We start from the raw sequence: 22,790 nt of genomic DNA on the forward strand, positions 1-22,790 counted from the left end.
AAATAATTTAAGATCCTTTATAATACTTTAAACTGCCTTCAGTTAAAGTCTTTTAAGAAAGCACAAATGTTCTAAGGAAAAAACAGCATTATATTGTAGCTCTCTAAGGCCAAACGCTCCATTACAATCAAACAGAGATAAACTTTGGCTGTATCTGTGCTCCACCATGAATTATATTAATAACACATTTCTGATATTACATAACACCACTGATATTATACTTAAAAGGTAAGAAACCAACGGCATTTGGATCAAATCTGTGGACAAATGAGTCTTAACTGTGAGAGCATGCAGTGCGGTCAGCTCTATTTATGAGCATGAGGTAACCTTATCTGTCACGCAAGAGATTTCAAAATCAATCAAAAACTAATACAAAATAGTGAGAGCAGTTACACATATAAAGCTTTGTTCATCACATATAAGCGCGTAAAGGTTATTTCCTAACAGTATTTGATTTAATTGACTGCTACTGAGGATTGGATAGACTCATTTGTGCACAATATCTGTCATAAATATTTGACTTATTTTCTGTCCTGAGGATATCCATCTGAAATTCATGAAGATCAAAATTCACACATGTACAAAGACATAAAGCCGTGAACCACGTTCCACTCTCTTCATTTAGCCCAATATGTACTGATGCCTAAATTACACCCAAAGCAACACAGAAGCAGAATTCTCCTGCTGGGAGTCAAATGAGATGTGGACGTCACTCGGCGTTTAAACTTTAAACGTGTATCTGATTTTCTCAAGCACACCGCCTGTTTGTCTTCCCTGCCCCGACATGGCAGAGTCCCGCATGCCATTTTGCAGCGCTATCCCTCCAAGTCATCCAACAAGACGCTCACATGAGTGTGGCAAGAGCGATTTCTAATTTATAAAAGCCAAAAGGATCGATTCAATATTCATGAACAATCTGTCCCATCACAATGAGCCATTTCTGTAACCGGGGGACATTATGATGACAGAGCAGCGACATAAAGGAAAAGTTCTGCCTCCTGCTTCATAGCAGTCCACAAACAATGTGTTGATGCAGTTCGTTCCTTCCTAGATCTAAAAAAATAAATAAAAAAAATAGTTTTGAGTTTTACAGGTCAAGCTCCTGCCTCTGCTTTCATCATGGAAAGTCCAAGCTGTAGCTGATTTTCCATGTAAAAGACCTTTTAACTTGTCTTCCACATTTGGTGGGTAATTGAAACAACAGTGGAGCTGCTCGTATGTCTTTTGCGAGACTGCTGGATCTGACAAGGGGAGACTGTTTACAATCAGGCCTAATAACATCTGTAAATTTAAGCTATTGCACACTCAAGGTTATTTACAATTGAATTATTAAATAAATGTATAAACTGCATAAACTAAATATATCTTTTTTTTTTCAGGAAAAAGGGGAAATGTGTATTAACTCCTGTTTTATATCCATGCACAAGCTTACAATAGCTGGGTTCTGTGCAGTGTTACTCTTCACTGCTGGATACAAACACAATGTACATTCGTGCTGATATCGCATTTGTCGTAATTAGTTTAGTACGGGGGAAAAAATACAACTTTTTCATCACACCCCAGGAATCTTAATTAGAAACAGTAATTTGAGGACTGTTCTGTTGTTCAGGAAAGCGCATTCTTCCTGTTAAAAAAAGGAAACCGTCTTAGAGACATTGCTGGCTTTTGTTCAGGAACACTTTATATGGAATATAGAGCGAATGGATTATTTGGATAACCCTGCATGAAAAGTGTTAACAGGCACTGCCATCTAGTGAACCGCCTTCAGCCTGAGCACTTTCACCTTTTTTTTTCCGCACAAGACTTCCACATGTTCTTAGGGTAGTCCTAAAGAAAGTTTAAATGTTATACGTAAGTTTATATATGTATTAATCTTATACTATTACTAATCTTTTCTCACGAAGTACAAATTTAAGTAATTTTTTGTTAAAAGACTCTCCTAAATAGCATGTACACTTCAACAAACTTAAAGGGAGAGAAAAAAAAGGCAACAAAACATCACAAAAGTGGTCTAAAGACCAGGCAAAGGAAGGGTTACATAAGGTGCACACATGCTAAGTGATGATGAATATTAACTTTCCACAAAATAGTTAATCTCTTTGTAAAAATAGAACAATACGAATAAAAACAATACAAAAATAGCTGCATGAAAATCCAAGGAAATAAAGTAGGCTAGCCTACTAATTTCATGTCTAGTTATTAGGCCTACATGTATTTCCAATCATGTTGAATGACAGAAAATGTATCATTTAAATCAGCAAGCTCTTAATTTAATTTTATATACGGCATCACAAGCTTTTACCTTTATATTAATAAAATACTAGAAACATTATGGTTGATTATATGATGAGGATTGATGCCCACAAAAATGGGTCCAAATCTGTCTGTGCAGAACTAGGCATAGCCTACTATTCGCAACAAATTGAATTGGAAATGAATAAACTCAATATTCCTTTCCAATTATTTTTGCCCATTTAAAGTAATGTTTCATATAAGTTTAGCATTCTAAATTACAATATAGCAAATTAATGGTGGTAGGGGTTTCTATTAAGAGGCGTTTCTGTCATAACAAATAATTTTAACCTAAAGTTACTGTTTCTACACGCCAGTTTGTTGTTTCTCCGATCCGAGCGGTGGCGCTAAACGGTGAATATGTTTCACAAAACAGGAGAAGAACCCTGCTACGAGATCAACAGGAAGTTCTGACCAGCTTTGTTTATTACCTTCTCGCTCTCGCTCACTTTGTTTATTTTGGAAGTCAATGAAGTTTTGTGTGTGTATTTTGTAACATGATTTCTGCTATAAGATAATAAAATATTATCTTGCGCTAACTTTGTAATGGACGCTATTGCGAGCGGCTCTTGAACGTAACGTTAGTGATGTTTGTGGGATTGGGATGAATCAGCTGATTGTTTGACTCATGATTCATCAAGATCTCAGTCGTGTTTGTACGCGTCATATGCATCTAAACCAAGCCACGGGTGTTGAACTGCCGAGAACTTAATTCGGCTTCTCTCTGTGTAAAACTCCATAGGGTAATGTGAGAGCTCGGCAACAGCGGGAGAGATGCCGTGCACATGCGGGAACTGGAGGCGGTGGATCCGGCCTCTGGTGGTGCTGCTCTACATTCTGCTGCTCCTGGTGGTCCTTCCACTCTGTATATGGGAACTTCAGAAATCAGGGGTCAGAGGTCTTTTTAGAGTTGCATGCATTAAAGATTAAGCAGCTGACTTTCGAATGTGTTCATAAATGTTGTTAACTCTCTGTTGTTGTCCTAAAAAGTCTAATTTGTCCTGCAATGAAAACCATTTTGATTATAGTACAACAGGTCTAAACCTGAAAATGTGTTTTAATATGGTCCCAAAGATGTATTATTATAGAAAAGGAATTACTTAAATTGATTTATTGAATTACTAATTATATATTAATAGGTTAAGAAATGAAACTTTCTGACACGTTTTCTATCAATCATAATGGGATCTTAACATTTTGTTTTATAATAGCCTATCTGTATTTTTCAGCTGTCAGTAAATGAGCATTTTCTAATGTGAATTAAGTCAACTTTAAGCTGCGTAATATACTTCAGCGTCAGATAAGTGTTTTTATTGTTAACTAAAATAAGAACTATTACAATAGTTAAAAATTAAGATAAACATTCGAATAGAATAGAAATATTAGATGAAAAAATGAATTGAAAAAAGGTTATTTTTAAAAAATAAAACACAAACACAGCAAAATTACTAAAATTAAAATGAAAACTGATCGTTTATTCAAAATATAAATACACATAAGACCTGCCTGTAAAGCTACATGAAAAACTATGCACAAGTGCAGCTAGGGCAAAAGCTGCTGTAAATGCAAACGAGGCTCACACCAAATGTTGATTTCATTGAGTTAATAGTTAATAGATAAATAAAATTTATCTACGACATTATTATTGACAGCATCCTCGTTGTACAGCATTCTTACACAAGTGCCTACAACTTTTCTCAGTACTGTAGCTTTTCAGGTAGATCTCTTGAAGCATCTTGGAGACGTGGCCACAGTTTTTCTGGATTGAGTCAGTCTCAGTTTGTTCTGTTTCTTCATGTCATTCCACGCAGACTGGATGATCATCAGATCAGATCTCTGTTTGGAGCACTGGCTGTTGTCAGACCAAAATCACTGGATTATTAAAAATAATGGCAAAATGAATGTTTGGAAATGTAAACTGATATTTCCTACTGTCACACTACTGCAAAAGATAGAAAAAAACTTAATTTAAACAATTTTTAGCTGGTGAAAATATTGTTCTAAAAAAAAAACTCCACCACTGTATATAAGAGTCAAATTTGATTCACACAGGAAAAACATAGTATTTAAATAGTATTTGTGCTAGTTTAGACTATTCACATTGATGGTATTCCTTTTCTCCTTGTAATCTCATAGGTTAGTACTCCTAATAAGGCATGGTTCATCGCTGGGATATTTGTGTTTATGACTATACCCATCTCACTGTGGGGGATTTTGCAGCATCTAGTACACTACACACAACCGGAGCTGCAAAAACCTATTATCAGGTATTGTTGTATGGGACATTTTAATATCAAGTTGTTTTTTATGCAATATTCATTGACATTATCTTCAATTGTTTTGTCTGTTTCTCACATGTTCACATGTTTTTTCATACTCAGAATATTATGGATGGTTCCTATATACAGCCTGGATAGTGTGAGTATCATGTGATCACAATGATAGCTAAAATGTTGATATTTGAATCGCAAATAGCTTCTTTGATGTTTTGTCTCCAATTAAGTTTGCATTGAATTGAACACTGGCCTTTTTCTGTTCGACAATCAGTTAATGTGAGGCCTGATGTTGCAGATGCTTATGACTTGGATTGCTTTAAGAGTTGGACCAGAAAAGTGCTTTACTTGCCCAAACTCATGTGAATCCAATCGTTTTTTTTTTTTTTTTTTGCTGTAATTTGAATTTCTGTGCTCTTTATAAAAGTTCTCTTTACTCTTTGGTCTCTTATTCTGTTTTCACAGTGGATTGCATTGAAGTATCCCAACATTGCCATCTATGTAGACACATGTAGAGAGTGCTATGAGGCCTATGTCATCTACAACTTCATGACCTTCCTTCTCAACTTTTTGGGAAACCAGTATCCCAGTCTGGTGCTGATGCTGGAGGTGCAGGAGCAACAAAAGCATCTGCCCCCTCTTTGCTGCTGCCCTCCGTGGCCCATGGGAGAGTGAGTGTTTGCACAGACATGAATAGGATATGAAAGTGGGGCAGGATGTGGTATTTAATGCGTTTCTGTTGTTTGTATTACTAAAGGAGAAAGTCAAGACGTTATGGCTGAGGCTCTTATGTTGAGGGCCTCCATTACCTCTTTACCATCCTCTCCTTTGGGGCCCTCTTTAAAGCAGAGGATGGGAATAGAAAGTCTTTTGTTTAGATACAGCAGGAAGAGATTTCTTCTAAATTGCTTGCAGAGTGAACGCTCTCTTGAGGTTGTTGGCTGCTTTTAGCTGTTGCTGCTGACGGCTGCAAACTTTTAGATTTACGTTAGGCAGTGGCGATAATGTGTGAAAAGTCTGTTGATTTAAACCAGCAGCATTTTAACTGGAAAAAATATGTTTGTGTTAAGGAAAAAAAAAAATTTGTTTAGAGAACAGTAGAGCTCTATGTTATGTGACTGTGAAGTTACCTTTAATTGATTTTATACAGTGCCAGGGAAACTTTTATTTATACTGCATCAATGTTTTCTCATGGACTCTTTTCTCCGTTTTCTTATTGAGAACAGCACTTTTACTGAACTGATTTTTATCTTCTCTCTCTCTCTCTCTCTCTCTCTCTCTCTCTCTCTCTCTCTCTCAACAGAGTTCTTCTGCTGAGATGTAAACTGGGGGTTCTGCAGTACACAGTTGTGAGACCCGTCACCACAGTCATTGCTTTGTAAGTGTCATTCATTTTGTGTATGTTGTTGAGGTTAATCAACCATTTACTATCGTCACATTTTTGTGAGTTTTGATGTGGTTTTACACCATATAAAGATACATAAGCAAGCAATATACCGGTATACAGTACACTATTGTTCAAATGTTCGGGGTCAGATGCTTTTAATTTTTTTAAAGTCTTTTATGCTCAACACGACTGCATTTATTTTATGAAAAATACAATAACATTTTTTAATTACATTTATCACAATTTAGAATGGTAAAACTATCATTTTAAAATTATGATTTCAAATGTTTTTTATTTGAATATATTTTAAAGTGGACTGTAGTTGAAATGTGCAATTTAAATACCAACATTTTAGCTACATTTTAACTACAGTTTATTGATTAAAAAAGTTCTGCTGACCTCAAACATTTGAATGCTAGTGTAATTTACTCATTTTTGTTCATGAACGTGCATCAACAAACCCCTTTAGTCGACACTAAGGTTTCCACATGTTTCTGTGCTCTGATGCTTTTAAACTCAAGACTAAATTTATTTTCCTGCTGCTAAAATTACACCCTAGTCTCTGCTTTTATATGGTATAAAAATAAGCATTTGTTATGGAAATAAGCATATCAGTTTAGAATAAAAACTTTGTCTGATGGTCAATGATTTGCATCATTTCTGTCCTGCCAAATTAGGATTTGTCAGCTTTGTGGGGTCTACGATGAAGGTAACTTCAGTTCAAAAAATGCCTGGACGTATCTGGTTATCGTCAACAATCTCTCTCAGCTTGTAAGTACCTGTTCTGTCCTGAATATTATGCAAGACTGTCACATGAGTGAATCTGCAGTCATTCAGGAACCAGGCAGCAGTAAAAGGAAGATAAAGTCTAACTAAAGCCCTGTTTACAGATCCATCTTTATGGGTTTTTACCCATTCATTTGATGTGAAATAAAAACGAACCAGACTTTACAGGCCCTCATGTGTGTTTATGCAGCTTATGAACAGTGAACAGCTTAGGGAGCATGAACTATTCATTATCTTTTCACTGTTGTTGCTTTGGTGATCTGATTATCTAATGGCAATAATGTTGAACTTTCTCTCTTCAGTTTGCCATGTACTGTCTTGTGCTGTTCTACAAGGCTCTGAGAGAAGAGCTGAGTCCCATCAAACCTGTGGGCAAATTCCTCTGTGTCAAGCTGGTGGTTTTTGTGTCATTCTGGTAAACCGTTCTCTACACATTTAACACTGTAATAATTCAGAGCTGCTTCTAGTCAAATTTAGTTTCCATTTTCTAGAATACACTAATATAGTATCAGGATGGTACAACTAAATCATGACAGTTAATTACCTTGTTTGATCGGAATTATAATAATCTATATACATTTATGAGAAAATTGCACGAAGCCTTTAAAAGCCACCCCCCCCCCCCCCCGCGCCCAGGTTATTTTTCACCCTAGAATCAAAAGGATAAAAATGTTTTGTGTTGCATACTACTACTACTAATTATAATAATTTTGAAATTGTTAAAATAAGAGAAAACTCAAATATTTAAAGATTTAAAATGTGGACACATTGTATTCATTTTATAGAGAATTTATAGAGAATGGAATTTAAATAATCTAAAATACAAATATTTATAAAATAGACATTGGATCATTATATTATAATAGAACATACTATATATATATATATATATATATATATATATATATATATATATATATATATATATATAAATCAAATATTAAATTGAATAATTATTATTATAATTCCCAGTATTTTTTTTATGATAGTTTTGCCACCCTATAATGTTCTTTGACCTGTCTTAGGCAAGCTGCGGTCATTGCACTTTTAGTGAAGGTCGGTGTGATCTCAGAGTCGCACACCTGGGACTGGGACAGTGTGGAGGCTGTAGCCACTGGATTACAGGTATGCATACCTTGATCTCAACATGAGAGGAACACACTCCACTATTTTTGAAAATAGGCTCATTTTCCATCTCCCCTAGTGTTAAACCGTTGAGTTTTACCTTTTCAAATCCATTCAGCTGATCTCTGGGTCTGGCGTTAGCACTTTAGCTGTAGCTTAGCATAGATCGTTGAATCGGATTAGACTTTCAGCATCATCTTTAGATATTTTTCCTTTAAAATAAAATGTAAGTTTAAAATACTCGTATAATATTGTCCTTATATCTTTGACTGGCTTACCAGGTATACAATGCACCATTGTTATTTCAGCACCATTAATGAACTTCTGGTTGCACAAGAGGAAGTAACCTTAAACTGAAAGGTCTGTTTTTCTGTGTTCTCACAGGACTTCATCATCTGTGTGGAAATGTTTTTGGCAGCCATTGCCCATCATTTCAGCTTCACTTACAAGCCCTACATACAGGAAGCAGAGGAAGGTTCTTGCTTTGATTCCTTCCTGGCCATGTGGGATGTCTCAGATATACGGGCCGACATCTCGGAACAAGTGCGCAATGTCGGTAAGTCACGACAGTCTTTTCTTAACTTTTTTGGATTCTTACAAAATACCTCACCTACATCAAGCAGTCAAATCATACTTCTTTCCTCCTCGGATGTCTACCAGTAATACTAGTGAAGGGTTTTTGCACCTTATATTCATATTTCCTGAACAGGAATCAGTTTGTGAAATCTTCGTCAATACCACAAAAACACTTATTCATCTTATTTATGTGCTTCGATTCAGGGAGAACTGTCATGGGTCGGCCAAGGAAAACATATTTTGGTGAAGAGGTTTTCCAGGATGAGAACAGAGGACTGCTGTCAGATGGTTCTCAGGATCCAGGCGTTGAATCGTCCTCCACCCCTCCATCTCCTAAGGGCCGTTACCAGGGCATGGGCCACACCGTAACCCCCCACTCCATCTCTGCTCCTGCCAACCTCGGCAGCGTACCATGGGAAGGAGATGTGGATGATATCACGTCCGCTCTGATATCTGTCGATCATACAGATCCAGGCTCAGACTATGCAGCAATCATTTAGCATCACAAATAGTTAATGCACATCGATCTAATGTGCGTTAACTACTGTTTCTAGTATATGCAGCCGCCGTTAACTCTTGGTAACCATTCATACTCGTGTGTTCAGAGGGGCTCGGTGAAGCTTTGGTAGCAAGAACACATATGAAGGACTTGAGTGGTGTTGGTCCTCCGTTTTTATCTCAGTTTGGGATTGCTTTGCTGAAAACATGACCAAATTATAAACTGACAGAGCCAAGCACAGTAATTCATTTTTCACACCATCAGATAATGGTTAATTTAAGACAGCTTTCTGAATGTTTTTATTCTAAAAAACACTATGTATTGATAATGCTACTTCAACATGTCATTGACATCTTCCTAATTTATCAAGTAATTTTAGTTTGTTTTTTTTCTTTGTCATTATCTGATACTTTCACATTTTTATCTGTGAATGCAAATATGTTTTAAGTAATGTGGGAAGTGTTTTAATTTTTTTTTCTTCCATGGAGCAGCACCTTGATCATGTACAGTAATATCTACTTGCCAGGATGCCATGGAGATCTTTAACATCTCCTCTCAGAAGAGTATATGCATGTGGTAAAGCAACTACAGTTTAAACATTGGCTCTAAAGCACAAAATACCGAAGCACCCATATTTCGGCTTATTTCGCTTCAGAGCTTTGCAGCCTCTCCTAGACTGCTTGCTTTCATAACAGATTCATGTATTTGTGGACACATAAAATAATACTGTTAGTGGTCTTTCTTTTGTCCTTCTCAAAAAGCATTTGTGTCTTTGTTTTTGGTTATTTTAATGATTAAACAAAGAAAATTAGGTTAAAAACAGTTTAGTTAATTATTGAAAATGTAGAGGGCTTTAAGTTCGCCTCGGGAAATGATGCAACGTCTAAATATCAGCCAAAGTTGACTTATTGTTGTAACTTTTTTTGTTTTGTTAATGTTTTCAGTGATCTGTCAGTTTTTAACATCAGCTGCACATGAGATTTAAATGTCAGATATAGTAGAACAGTAAGGGCAGATTGTTCTAGCATTACAGATGTGGACCTGTGGGAAATATTCCCATTTATTTGTTTTCCAAAAGATGCATTTTCTGCAATTGTTTGTACAACGATTGCATTGCCTTATCTAACAGTGGTTGTCACGAATCATTAAACTTCACATGGAAATGTGTATTTCTGCTTAATTGCCTTCCATCCAAGTTCAAAGGAATAGTTTACCCAGAAATCATCATTTACTCACTCTCATGCCATTCCAAATATGTATAATGTTACCATTTCCTTCCACTGTACGGAGAAAGAATGCTTATCCCCAGTTCAATGCAGAGGATCCATTGGTGAGTATGTAATGACACATTTCTCTAAATTTGTTCCCATTAAGAAACAAACTCATCTGTATCTTGTATGGCCTGAAGATGAGTTCATTTTCAGCACATTTCCATTTTTGGGTGAACTGTTTCTTTAAAGCTGCAGTCGGTAACCTTTGAAGCTCTAGCGGTTAATAAACAGAACTGCTTGCGTCTTGCGGAAGAACATCGTAGCCGGAACTACTTCTCTCTGTTTATGTCTATGAAGAATCACAAAGGTACTGGGTTACTCCGCCGCGGTACCCCTGAAGCAATCTAAAATAGTCCGAATATATAAACACTTATTATAGGTGCACCCTAGTGATTCAGGACAAGATAAAAACACGGTTTGGAAAATGGATTCATGGTGTACTCGCTTATTATATACATTTTTCTACATTTTGAACACAAACAAAGTTACGGACCGCAGCCCTGATTGGTTATTTTTTACCAGGAGCGATGGAGTTTCTGCAAATGGCAATAGGACCACTGGGAGGAGCCAGAGGAGCTTGATTTTTTTCATATTCTACTGTCAGGACATAATGACAGGTTTAACAAATATGTAAAAAATATATTTTTACAAAAGTTACCTACTGCAGCTTTAAGTATACCTATAAGAAGCATCAAGCCACACACAGTCATGGTGAAATTATTTTAATGTAAAATGTGTGCTGGTTCATAAAAATAATAACTTTGTTTACCATACAGCCATAAAATAATTGCCGATCAGCAGCAATTCGCTGATTGTGGAGTGTGGTATATCAATACAGGAGGCCCCTCCTACATCATGAGTCACTGGTCATAGGCTCCGCCTCCCTGATATCATCATCATCAGCCCCCAGCCCTTCTTCTTTAACAGCTGTAATGGAGATGCTGCTCTTGTGGAGCTGGATGCTGAGCTTGACCCACTCTCCTCTGCTGACCGTCAGGGGCTGCTGGAGGACCACCGCCGCCTGCTTCCAGTGAGAGTCCTCACTGAAGGTGCTGACGCTCTGCTCAGAGTCCAGATGGATCTGGTACCAGAAAGCAACGGCAGTCACCTTGCCTGAGGTTTTGACCCGCACCTGCCAAATGCACAAAATAAAAGGCAATTTCCATTTTAATATAAGTTCTTAAAACGATCTAAAATGAAATAAAACAAGCTTGAAATTGTTAGTTTATAGTATTTTTTTTAGTATTTGGATTTATTTTATGTTGTTAAATTTGATTTATCTTGTTTTTCATTAAAACTTATTATTTAATGTAAAGCCAGAGCTGGGTAGGAACTGATTATATGTAATCTGGATTACATAATCAGATAAAAAAAAAAAATAAGTAATTGTAAGTAGATTAAAATACATCTTAAAATACTCATAATCGGACTACAGCTACTTTTTTTATTGATCACTTGATTTAAAAGCAATACTTTTTTTTTATTTTTATATAATTTACATATTCTCTCACATTCTATTTTTTAGCTTTTACATTATCTTTTGAAAAATAACATGCAGGTAAACGAATTCAATTTCATTTTTATTAAAGCTGCAGTAGGTAACTTTTGTAAAAAAAATTTACATATTTGTTAAACCTGTCATTATGTCCTGACAGTAGAATATGAGACAGATAATCTGTGAAAAAATCAAGCTCCTCTGGCTCCTCCCAGTGGTCCTATTACAGAAATACATCGCTCCCGTTAAGAAACAACCAATCAGAGCTGCGGTCCGTAACTTTTTTATGTGTTCAAAATGTACAAAATTTATATAATAAGCGAGTACACCATGAATCCATTTTCCAAACCGTCTTTTTATCTTGTCCTGAATCACTAGGGTGCACCTATAATAAGTGTTTATATATTCGGACTATTTCAGATTGCTTCGGGGGTACCCCGGCGGAGTAACCCAGTACCTTTGTGATTCTTCATAGACATAAACAGAGAGAAGTAGTTCCGGCTACGATGTTCTTCCGCAAGATGCAAGCAGTTCTGTTTATTAACCGCTAGAGCGTCAAAAGTTCCCTACCGCAGCTTTAAGTGTTTTATTTTGATTGATGTTATTTTAAAATGATCTATTTTAATTGTACATTTTTCTGACTGACTTAGTGATTTCGACTTGCGTCAAAAGTAATCAAAAAGTAGTCTGATTATATTCCCTAAAACGTGTAATGTAATGGATTCCGTAACTAACTACAGTTTTGGTCATGTAATTTGGAACTGGTAACTGATTATATTTTGTAGTAATCTACCCAGCTCAGTGTAAAGCTTTATTTCAATAAACAAAAACTATTTGAACAATCACATCACTGAAAGAGAGAGAGAGAGAGAGAGAGAAGCCAGAACTCACTTTAACTTCTCTGTCAGTGTAATTGACAGTGCTGTTCATGAGGTCCAGAGCGAAGAGTTCTACTGCTTCACTAAGATGTGTACATTCAAGCGTGGACAGGTCCAAAAACACATGAACAGGTACCTAAGAGAAGAAGAAGAGACATTTTTATTCTTTAGACACCTTAATTCTGTCATTTACAGAAACCACAGAATATATTTACTATGTATAACATTTCTTTTGGTACATGAAATGGACAATCTGATCTTTGATAAAATGATAATCCATGGTATCTCACCAACCCTAACTGTTTGACATAATCCTGGTCTTTCTGTAAGGAAGTATGGCATTTGACAATACTGTATAAAGCATCTAGAATTAACCACATAGCAGAGCTGTTTCTGGCCATTTTGAGGCCCAATGAGATGAATGGAACATACACTGAGTTTCAATTCAATAGGTCTTAAAAATCAGCTAACACCCCATTTTGGAATTTGAACTACAATGTGCACTCGAGTTCTCAGGTCAAAGTTGAGTCTTGTAAAAACAAACTGAACAATAATGTTTACACAAAAAGGCTAAAAAGCTTCTGATTACAGAAGAATGGAGTTTTGATGAGACCAGACACACTGAATCACACTGTGAAAGCAGCAATATTGTGAAATATTATTACAACTTCAAAGAACTCGTTCCTATATTAATAGATTTTAAAATGGCATTTGTTCCTGTGTTGGCAAAGCTGAATTTTCAGCATCATTATTCCAGTCTTCTGCATCACATGATCTTTCCGAAATCACTCTAATATCTGCTCAGGAAAGAAATATTATTATTATTATTATTCTAACAGTTTTGCTGCTAAATATTTTAATAATAGGATACTTTGATAAATGGAAAGTTAATTTGATATAAAACAAAAAATAACAAAAAAACTAATGTTTGTACGATTAATATATTCTTGGTAAATTATAGATTTTTATTTACTATGTAATTGTAAATTATTTATTTATATATTTTTACATTCATTTACTATTTATATGATGTTATATTTTTTTATTTATTTATTAAAAATATATTTTTACTGGTATACTATAAACCCAATTAAAATATGATTTTTAAAAACATATTTCAGGCTGAAAGGTCAGAATGGATCATACACAATGCTTTATGTAAATTCACTTTTTTTTCTTTTTTTTTTTCTTTCTTGCTATTTCCACATTTAATGAACTTTGTGGTATTTGAATGTAGTAAAATGTGAAGCAGTGAACAAGCAAGCAGTTTTGGGACAAAGCACATGTGAAGTGTAAAAATAATGTCATCTCGTGCACTTCAAAACTTTCACTTTTTAAATAAAGCATTTGCAAATTTTTATGGCAACCAACATGGATATATAGATTTGGTTTGTAAATTAGTTTTGGGTTCAGTGTTAACAAAGCCTATAAAACATTGAACCTAAATATACCAGAGAATGTTCCAGAGTAGATATGAGACCTTACACACAATTGTTGTATTGACAGAGCCAAACACATACTGTGAACTGATTGATGAATGGAGCAATGTTGAACCCGAGAGTCGGCTCTGTCCCTTGAACAGCGCTTTCCCGAAGCAGCGTGTCAGACTCAACAAGCATCCCGTGGATCACAATGCGCTCTGGAAAGATCTGCCCACCGTCCTCCAACAAACACCTGCAATATTCACAACAAAAACTACTGTTTACAAACCTAAAAAAAAGAACTAATTATACAGATTTACCTTATTTTTCGGACTATAAGTCGCACCTGAGTATAAGTTGCATCCGTCCAAAAATACGTCATGACGAGAAAAAAACATACATAAGTCGCACTGGACAATAAGTCGCAGGACCAGCCAAACTATGAAAAAAGTGTGACTTATAGTCCGGAAAATATGGTAAACGCTTACCTAGCTAACGTTGCTTTCTCCAACATTTTCTGTCTAATAAGGCCACAGGTCTCTATGCAGTCGAGAATGATGGCGCTCCAGAGCTTCTCAGTGGCTGGCCGTTGAAGAACTGCAGAATCATCCTCCACATGACTTAACCAGAACTCCAGTGTGCTTTCAAGCACACCGTTTCCTTTGGCCAGCAGTCTCAACATAGTCTGGTGATGCTCCTTTTCCACTGAGCTGTAGGCTTGAACCGTTCCAGGGCCGATCTGTTTGTCTTCACCTGAATCGAAGCCTAACTGGGCTGCAATCAAGGAGAGCACAGAAAAGCCCTCGGAGACATCGAGCACGTAGATCGGATCCAGTTCTGTGTCTGATTGTTGTGACCTCCTAGTTGACTTAAGAGAAACCAAAAGCTTGCTCATGGCCCTCTGGAAGCTGTTATGATACGCTGTGTTATTGAGCAGGGCGATCTCTGTCGACTCCAGCATAAAAGCGCAGGATGGTTTCTGCTGGCTGGTTTGAAGGCCAGCCAGAGCACTGCACAGCTCGGCCTCGGGGTTTGCAGCGAGGATCTTGGGAGTTACGCTGTCCATACGGAATGTGTGTCCATCTCTTATGATAGCGGCACAGCATAGCCTGAGATAAGAGTCCTTACAGGAAACTTCCACCAGTATTTCATCACCACATTTCACAGTGTCTGAGGGACGACATGAATTCAAGTCAATTCATTATTATTCAAATGATCTATCGAACTGGCTGTAGCTTAACCTCGTCTGCACACAACCTCAAATGATGCATATTCAATACACACACACACACACGATTAACATGTTGTTAACATTTTGCTAACATGTTTAGAATATTGCTAGCATGTTTAAGCATGTCCCAGCCTACATTCTTTTTCTTTCAGTTATAAGTCACTATAAAGAAGAAAACACCACAATCCTATTTCATGCCCACTTGAGAACCATTGAGTCATGGTCATCTTTACACTCCTTATTCTCTATATTTCCTTATTAACATGCAGTTGCTCTTACTGAATGGACTCTGTATTGGATAGATGGCCTGCTCCCAGCATGTGTCTTCCTGTGGGCCAGTGGACAGATGGTTGTCCTGGTCGAGGTGGAGCTGAAACCATACTGCCAGAGCATCAAGAACACCCTCCTGAGTGACACACAGCCGCAGCTGCACCACCTCTCTGGAGCAAAGCCCCTCCAGCTCCTGCAACACAGAGAATACCACTTACTGCAACCAAACCACTTTATTCTCATTCAGTTGTGTTGCTTCTCTCCCATCTCCCCCCATGTTCACTGTACGTCTCTATTACACTATAATGCATCCAAAGTTTAGGGTCAGATTTTTAAATTATTTTTTGTCTCTCGTGCTTACCCATGGTGCATTTACTGGATCAAAAATACAGTACAATAACTAATATTATGATATATTATTACGATTTAAAATGACTGTTTTCAATTTTAACATATTTTAAAATGCAAGTTATTCCTCTGGTGGCAAAGCTGAATGTTAGCAGCCATTACTCTAGTTTTTTTTTTTTTGCATGATGCTTTAGACTGCATTCCCATATACTGATTTGGTGCTCAATAAACACTGTTCATCCTGAAACAACAACAAGTTCAAAATAACAGCATTTATTTGAAAATGAAATCTTTTTTAACATCAAATTAAATTAAAATGAAATGTATGCATTTAGCAGACGCTTTTATCCAAAGCGACTTACAGTGCATTCAGGCTATCAATTTTTACCTATCATGTGTTCCCGGGTAATCGAACCCGCAACCTTGCGGTTGATAGTGCAATGCTCTACCGATTGAGCTACAGGAACATAAAATTAAACATTAAAATGTCTTAACTGTGACTTCTGATCAATTGGCTTGCTGCATTATCAAAAGACACTTTTATTTCAACACTCAGCTATTACACGGAGTTGTGTACCTGCACATTATTGAAGTCTATGTCCAGAGCTGTGAAAGGTTGTGTGAGCTGAATGTATCCTCCACGCAGGCGGCTCAGTCTTTCAGTGGTATAGGGCTCAGTGCTGTCCTCAGCATCAGCCAGACAGCTCACAGGACTAAAAATCTGTCCTACTGCAGACAGATCCAAGCCTCCAACTGAAGACGCACACAGCCTGCGGAAGGTTGATTAGTCATTCAGTCGCTAAATGTTCACCCAAATCTTTTTCAGATCATACTCCAGAGCCTGCTTCTTTGGTATCGTGTTAAGTTTAATATGAGGTTTATCAATGTGTCACTCACACATAAGCAGCTTCGGTCTCTCACCTATGATGTCTACGGATCTCACGGCACTGCACAGCGACTCCAAACACAGTTGCACCAGCAGGTATTACCCGGCCCGTTTGTGAGGGACTGGACAAGGGTTGTTGGTGCATGTTCTGTTAAAAAAAAAAAGATTTAATAATCAATTGTTGTGATAGACTTGGAAGCATTATCAGATTAGATTAGATTCAACTTTATTGTCATTGCACATGTAAGGTACAATGCAACAAAAGCAGTAAGTACAGAATATACAGATTAATTTACAGATTTTAAATACTATCAGCATGATATACAGATAGGTGTACTATGAACATACTATACAGATGGATTATGTAAAAGATTATGTACACTAACACTATAGGCAGAAACTATGAACATAATTTACACTAGTGCAATGGACAGTATTATATAAAATGGACACAAAATCAGTTATTTTTTTTATTTTTATATTATAGCAGCTTTATATTACATGTATACTTTCTAGCCATCAAGCATATTTTCTAAAAATTATTTCTGATTCACCAGCATTTATTTATACGCATGTAAGCCACTAGGCGTCCCTGTTGTCCAAAAATGTATGTAACTTGAGGTTACTCTCTGAGACTTACATGGGAAAAAGCTTGCTATATTTTAAGTAAGGATTTAGAAGAAAGAATCTGATTGTAGTACGGCAAAGTATGTAATCTTTTGCCAAGCATGCTATTAACATTGGTGCAAGACAGCTTGACATTTTCCGAGACAAAAATCTCTGGCCAGATAAACATACACGGATAAGACAGGATAAAAGCATTTGTATAAAAGGATTACACTATAATCAGAGTTGAATTTGTGGCAGCACGTGACCTCAATGTGGCTTTGCTGGTCAGAACAGTCAATACTGCAAACACATACTGAAATCCTTCAAAAAAAGTGACTTACAGGTGGAGGTAAAAGCAGGTGCTTCCATGCATGGATCAGCGTCTCAATGATGCCCTCACCAAACAGCCCTGCATCTACCGTCTCTGTTACAACCAGCGACACTCTAACCAATCGAACATAATCAACACATTTAGGAGAACATTTGCACTTTAAATGAACTGAAGACATTTTGTAAAGCAATATTTTTACAAATAATATATAATTTCTTAAAGATTGGGGTCAGTGTGATTAAAAAAAGAAAGAAATTAATACTTTTTTTAACAAAAGACACATAAAAAAGGCTTCCTAGTGGACAAATGTCTGCCTGGCAATAATCCAGACCAGTGCTAGACACAAGGCATGTGAACTTGCACCCCTCGACAAAAACACTAGTACACAGCAGCACTATGAGAGAGGATCACAATATGGGACAAATGTGAAGTTACTCAAACCCAGGATAAGCATCACCTTCAATAAAAGCATCCCAATGGAAAATTTAGTCTGAAGGTTTTCCTCCATGGAAGTAAATTGTAGCAGTTTCTACAAAAATGCTAAGAAACACAACTGGTTTGAACACTGATAATGTTTCTTGAGCAGCAAATCAGCATACTGGAATGATTTTTGAGGGATCATGAGACGATAATGTGACTGGAGTAATGGCTGCTGAAAACTAATAAATCATAGTTTAACATTTATTAAAATAGAAAACTGTAACTTTAAATTCTAATAATGTTTCACAGTATCACTGTTTTTACTGTATATTTTGATCAAACAAATGCAATCTTGATGAGACATCTTACCGAATAGTTTCAATAGATAACCGTAAATCATAATTGTCAAAATGAATCTGGTTACTATATGGGGTTAAGTGAGGTTAACTAAAGTTCGGGAGCAGGGCCACGCCTCAAACAATCACCTGACTTCCAAACCTCCATATATTCCGGGCCACCTCACACCACTCTGCTAGTCTCGTTCTCGAGAACCCACCCTTCCCTCCCTTTCTCATCCATTCAACCAACCTTATCCCACATTATATTTCTATCAGGTTGTATCGGGGGGTCCTCATTGTCTGGCCTAAATATACTCTAGAGACGGTACCCCCACCCTGAGTCTCCCTGAGCCATCAATTCAAGATTCCCTGATCAACCTGACCATCATCCCATTCCCTCGACCCCTTCATCCTCTTTCTACTCTTCCCCAGTTGCATAGCTGGTTTGTGGCGTGGTCCTAGCTAGTGAAATAAAGAAAAATGTACCTGTTTGGAATGTCTTTTGGAATTTTCATGTCTAGAGACTTCAGGTGAACAATCTTGATGCTGTCTGCCATCCCATTGGCTGAGAGCACCTCGCACGCCAGCTCATACATTGTCTTTGACAGCTCACAGGCATAGACCTCAGCGGCGCCTGCCATCTTTGCACACATACTAACATGCCAAACAAAAAGCGTTAAAACAAACTCAACTGTATATCAGGTGAAACAGACATTTGTTAAATAACAATGCTATGTAACAAGTTTCTGAAAGCTCTCACCCGAGGATGCCTGTGCCAGTTCCAATATCCAGAACAGAGCTGCATCCTTCCTCGACAGCTTTCTTAACAGCCAGCTGGTACTTGTGGTTCCGTCCGTGGTCGTTGAGCATTAAGAAGTGCCAGCGTTCCACCAACCAGTTGGCAACACGGTAAAAGTTCTCCTTTGCCTCTGGGAAGTCTGGCCGGAGTTTAAGGGCTTTGTAAAAATGCCCAGCAGCTTCATCCCGAAACCCCATTCTGTAAAAAAAAACACAAAAACAAAACAATTGACTTAGGGATTAGGTTTGTAAATTAGCAACATGGTTTGAACAAAATATTTAAATTCAGCAATGACATCACAGGAATTAAATTAATTTTAAAATATTAAAATAGAATCACTTATTTTAAATTGTAATACATTTAATGTATAATATTATATAGGTATTTGTATAACATTAATGTATAAGTGTATTATCCAAACCTGAAGAGATGCTCTCCCATGCTGTTCACTATAACCTCATCCACTGGAAACAACTCCATAGCTTGTTCATAGCAATTAAAGAGGTCCTGGATACGTCCAAGAGAGTCCAGCTCGTCTGCCCATTTAAACAGAGTAAATCTAAAGGATTCCTGTAAACACGAAAACACACATTTACCGGCTTTGCATCAAGGCTCTTAAGCTTTTTGAACTTTAGATACATCATTTCACCACCACACACTTAACAGACAGATCAGACACACACTACAACACCAAGGAAGCACTGGCTTACATTTGCAAAGTCTTTTAGAGCTGGGGCAAGGTTTAGAGCCAAAAGGTAGTGAACAAAAGCAGTGCCGTAGTCCTGACTGAACAGACACTGCTGAGCGCTCTCCAGTGATCTCGACACCAGCTCGTTTCTCACAGCATCTTCTCTCTGAGCTCGCCTGTGACGCCTCGTCCTCTTTGGTCTTGTAGTGGCATTAGGCATGTTTTCTCTGAATGACAGACCTGATTATGTGCTGTAGCATGTGCTGAAATTGAATAAATTGAACGACAGACAAGGAATGTTTCTGGGACAAAAAAAAATACCAATAGAAAATATTTCCACCAATGTCAAATATAAACATACAAATGACTTCGTGTGAAATGTAACTCATTTCAATTTGAGTATACTGGACGTTTGGAGATAGTATTTATTTAGTAGCTCTATTTACTCATGTAATGGTAATCATGTATAGAATGACTAATTACAAAGCAATATTTAATCCTCCAAAGCTGTTACGTACAGTACATAAAAAAAAAAAAAACGTTTCCATTACGTTTCCATATATCATTATAACATCTGAACATTGTATAGTTTTCCTAAACAGAAATACGAAACCTACGTAATTAAAAGCTGTTATTAAATATGCTTAATTTATTATTTATTTTAACAATTTCTGAATTATTTGGTTTTTGGATTTATGGTTGTTTGAGTTACCTGCCTCAGGTTTGCTAGCTGAATCGCTGAACTGGATTTTTTAATCAATTTCCCTGAAGACTCCAGCCTACTGCTGTCATTAAACCAAAAACTGCAATGTAATTTTTTTAAATATATTTATATATACAGTTTTTTTTCTCTATATTTATGAGCTAGTTCAGACAGAGCAGCTCTGCTCCTGTCCTGCAGGTCCGCTCTGCAGAATCAGGCGGACGGAAACAACATCCGCTCTTTTAGAGTTCCACATGAGATTTAAACACATGAGATTTGACAACCCATAAGTATTAGCACATTTACGGAGTTTATCGAGACACAAAACAATTAAGACGTATGTCGAATGATTTTATTCAGATGGAAAAGACGTAAATTTCCATAACGACACTGCCCGCAGCCCGTTATTCACTCAAATATCCCGGTTTTCCAGAGCCAAGGCGTGATGACGTGAGAGTCCCTGCACGCGGGAGGGGACTCGCTCGAGTCGACTGTCATTCGCGGAGTCGGACCAAAGCCCTGACTGGACGTTATTACCTTTATTTCAATAGATATCCGTGTAGAGTAGAGCTGTTTTATCATATCTTGCGAGAGTTTAAACCTGGAACATACTTAATATAACATTACCCAGGGTCACGTTTACTTGGAAAGAGTTTTATTCCCGAGAGAACACCCGACGCGTTTGGTCTTCCATAAATATTCGAGGACGCGTTTATAAAGGCTTTTTAGCGCAGCTTTCCGTTCCCTTTTAAATAGCATTTCGTTATTCGACCGGTTTTTATTCATTCGCTGGTCGCTTTCTCACGGGGTTTAAACGATTTAACTTAAACTGTAAACTAAGTCAGCTGAGTCCAGTAAAAAAAAAAAAAAAAATGGGTTTACACCCGTTGGAGTTCAGTGAGTGTTACCTGGACAGTCCTGCCTTCAGGGAGAAAATCAAAGCTCATGAAGCTGAGCTGGACAAAACCGGCAGGTTTATCAAAGAGCTGTATAAAGATGGAAAGAATCTCATCAATGCCACAAAACGTAAGTGCTTGGACATTTTATCACTGCTTTTAAACTTCATGTGTAAATAATTGTGTTTACAATGAAGATATAGCTTGCCATTCAGGCAACATGTGATCCAAACTATGCACATGTCAGATGATATCAGCAGCTCAAATCAGTCAAACAGATCTTGTAATTTAGCCAAGGTCACTATGTCATTCCTATTTGCACCTTTACTCGAGACCTTGCTGGAGTAGTTTAGCTGGTCTCAAGAGTAACATGATTCATTTAGTGGAGCGCTGAGAAAATGAGCTTGCGTGGCATAACTTTTGCTGACATCATCCAGTTTTGGGGTTATTTACTGTACATGGTCTGTGTGCAAATCATCGGGTGTCCTACAAGTCTGCTTTTTAGTGTGTGCACATTAGGGATTTCTGCAACACTTATCTAAGTTATTTTGAAAGGCCACAATTTTCTCAGTTCAGTCACTTGTGGCTTATCACCTCTGTCATGTGACCCACCCTTTCACCTCCACGTGTAAGGTTTTATTGTAAACATCTCATGGCCCTTCCTATTATGCATTTATTACAGTCTGCCTTTTTCCTAGCGTTCAGGACTGGGCAGAACAAATTGGCTAAAAATAAAGCTTGCGTATTGCACCTTGGATGTTCAGACCTTTTTTGGATATGTTTGAATTATTGGGATCTGCAGTGTCTGGGTCGAGTTATCTTTAATATGAGCGTTTGTTCTGATAGCAGGACATTTTTGTGCAAATAAAAATGGATGAGCAAAAGTTTTGGCTAAATGTTTTTTTTAGATTTTGTGGTTGGTTCCTCTTTTTTTCAGTCTTGTGTGTGTGTGTGTGTGTGTGATGCACTTATAGTGTCACAACTTCTAGATAATGCTAAATTAAGATTGCAGGACATCAGGCTAATGGTACAGCCCACATAACCGCTGCCCACATAATAATCATGGATTGATTAGCATAGTTTTACTTGGCATAAAACATAGTAAACATAAAGCAACAACAACAAATAACAAATAACATACATAAGTAATGAACTGACCATTGGCAGGCCCTTAGGATGACTTAGTTAATTCATGGTTTTCCTGCAGGAATAAGAAAAACTAGTAAAAACTTTATCCTTTGTGTCCAAGGTGTTTTTTATTTTATTTT

General features: G+C 37.1%; 3 protein-coding genes across 4 annotated transcripts in view; 2 read left to right on the top strand and 1 right to left on the bottom strand.

The window, feature by feature from the left end:
- Positions 1-2,676: 2,676 nt before the first annotated feature.
- Positions 2,677-10,105, top strand: LOC127949625 (transmembrane protein 184C). Its single transcript, XM_052547059.1, has 10 exons — positions 2,677-3,183; positions 4,429-4,559; positions 4,674-4,710; positions 5,031-5,236; positions 5,869-5,943; positions 6,630-6,723; positions 7,041-7,153; positions 7,764-7,863; positions 8,248-8,419; positions 8,644-10,105. The coding sequence occupies exons 1-10, from the start codon at positions 3,067-3,069 to the stop codon at positions 8,937-8,939; spliced, it is 1,341 nt and encodes a 446-aa protein (XP_052403019.1). The 5' UTR covers positions 2,677-3,066; the 3' UTR covers positions 8,940-10,105.
- An 810-nt stretch (positions 10,106-10,915) lies between these two features.
- On the bottom strand, positions 10,916-20,853 carry prmt9 (protein arginine methyltransferase 9). 2 transcript variants are annotated; one of them, XM_052547057.1, is made up of 13 exons: positions 20,636-20,853; positions 19,946-20,150; positions 19,657-19,805; positions 19,197-19,433; positions 18,923-19,090; positions 17,689-17,791; positions 16,774-16,886; positions 16,430-16,622; positions 15,514-15,697; positions 14,492-15,173; positions 14,103-14,256; positions 12,596-12,718; positions 10,916-11,341 (listed from the first exon to the last, which is right to left on the bottom strand). In XM_052547057.1, the coding sequence occupies exons 2-13, from the start codon at positions 20,141-20,143 to the stop codon at positions 11,063-11,065; spliced, it is 2,583 nt and encodes an 860-aa protein (XP_052403017.1). In that variant the 5' UTR covers positions 20,144-20,150; positions 20,636-20,853; the 3' UTR covers positions 10,916-11,062. The 2 variants fall into 2 exon arrangements, with proteins under 2 accessions (XP_052403017.1, XP_052403016.1); XM_052547056.1 differs by having other exon boundaries at positions 19,946-20,186.
- Positions 20,854-21,006: 153 nt separating this feature from the next.
- arhgap10 (Rho GTPase activating protein 10) overlaps positions 21,007-22,790 on the top strand; it is a 65,405-nt gene continuing 63,621 nt past the window's right edge. The window contains exon 1 of the mRNA XM_052547058.1: positions 21,007-21,652. Coding sequence (XP_052403018.1) covers positions 21,499-21,652 — 154 coding nt within the window. The 5' untranslated portion in view covers positions 21,007-21,498. The remainder of the gene's footprint in view (positions 21,653-22,790) is intronic.

Source organism: Carassius gibelio, chromosome B1, assembly GCF_023724105.1.
Source record: "Carassius gibelio isolate Cgi1373 ecotype wild population from Czech Republic chromosome B1, carGib1.2-hapl.c, whole genome shotgun sequence".
In the NCBI taxonomy this organism is placed as follows: Eukaryota; Metazoa; Chordata; class Actinopteri; order Cypriniformes; family Cyprinidae; genus Carassius; species Carassius gibelio.

What these genes read in the sequence shown, in the direction of transcription:
- LOC127949625 (XM_052547059.1), top strand. Translation starts at nt 3,067, where the DNA reads ATGCCGTGCACATGCGGGAACTGGAGGCGGTGGATCCGGCCTCTGGTG. An exon ending in CCTCCGTGGCCCATGGGAGA is followed by an intron (nt 5,237 to 5,868) that starts GTGAGTGTTTGC and finishes CTCTCTCAACAG; the next exon opens with AGTTCTTCTGCTGAGATGTA. An exon ending in TCAACAATCTCTCTCAGCTT is followed by an intron (nt 6,724 to 7,040) that starts GTAAGTACCTGT and finishes TTCTCTCTTCAG; the next exon opens with TTTGCCATGTACTGTCTTGT.
- prmt9 (XM_052547057.1), bottom strand. Translation starts at nt 20,143, where the DNA reads ATGCCTAATGCCACTACAAGACCAAAGAGGACGAGGCGTCACAGGCGA. An exon ending in CTCTAAAAGACTTTGCAAAT is followed by an intron (nt 19,806 to 19,945) that starts GTAAGCCAGTGC and finishes TCGTGTTTACAG; the next exon opens with GAATCCTTTAGATTTACTCT. An exon ending in GAGAAAGCAACGTTAGCTAG is followed by an intron (nt 14,257 to 14,491) that starts GTAAGCGTTTAC and finishes TGAATATTGCAG; the next exon opens with GTGTTTGTTGGAGGACGGTG.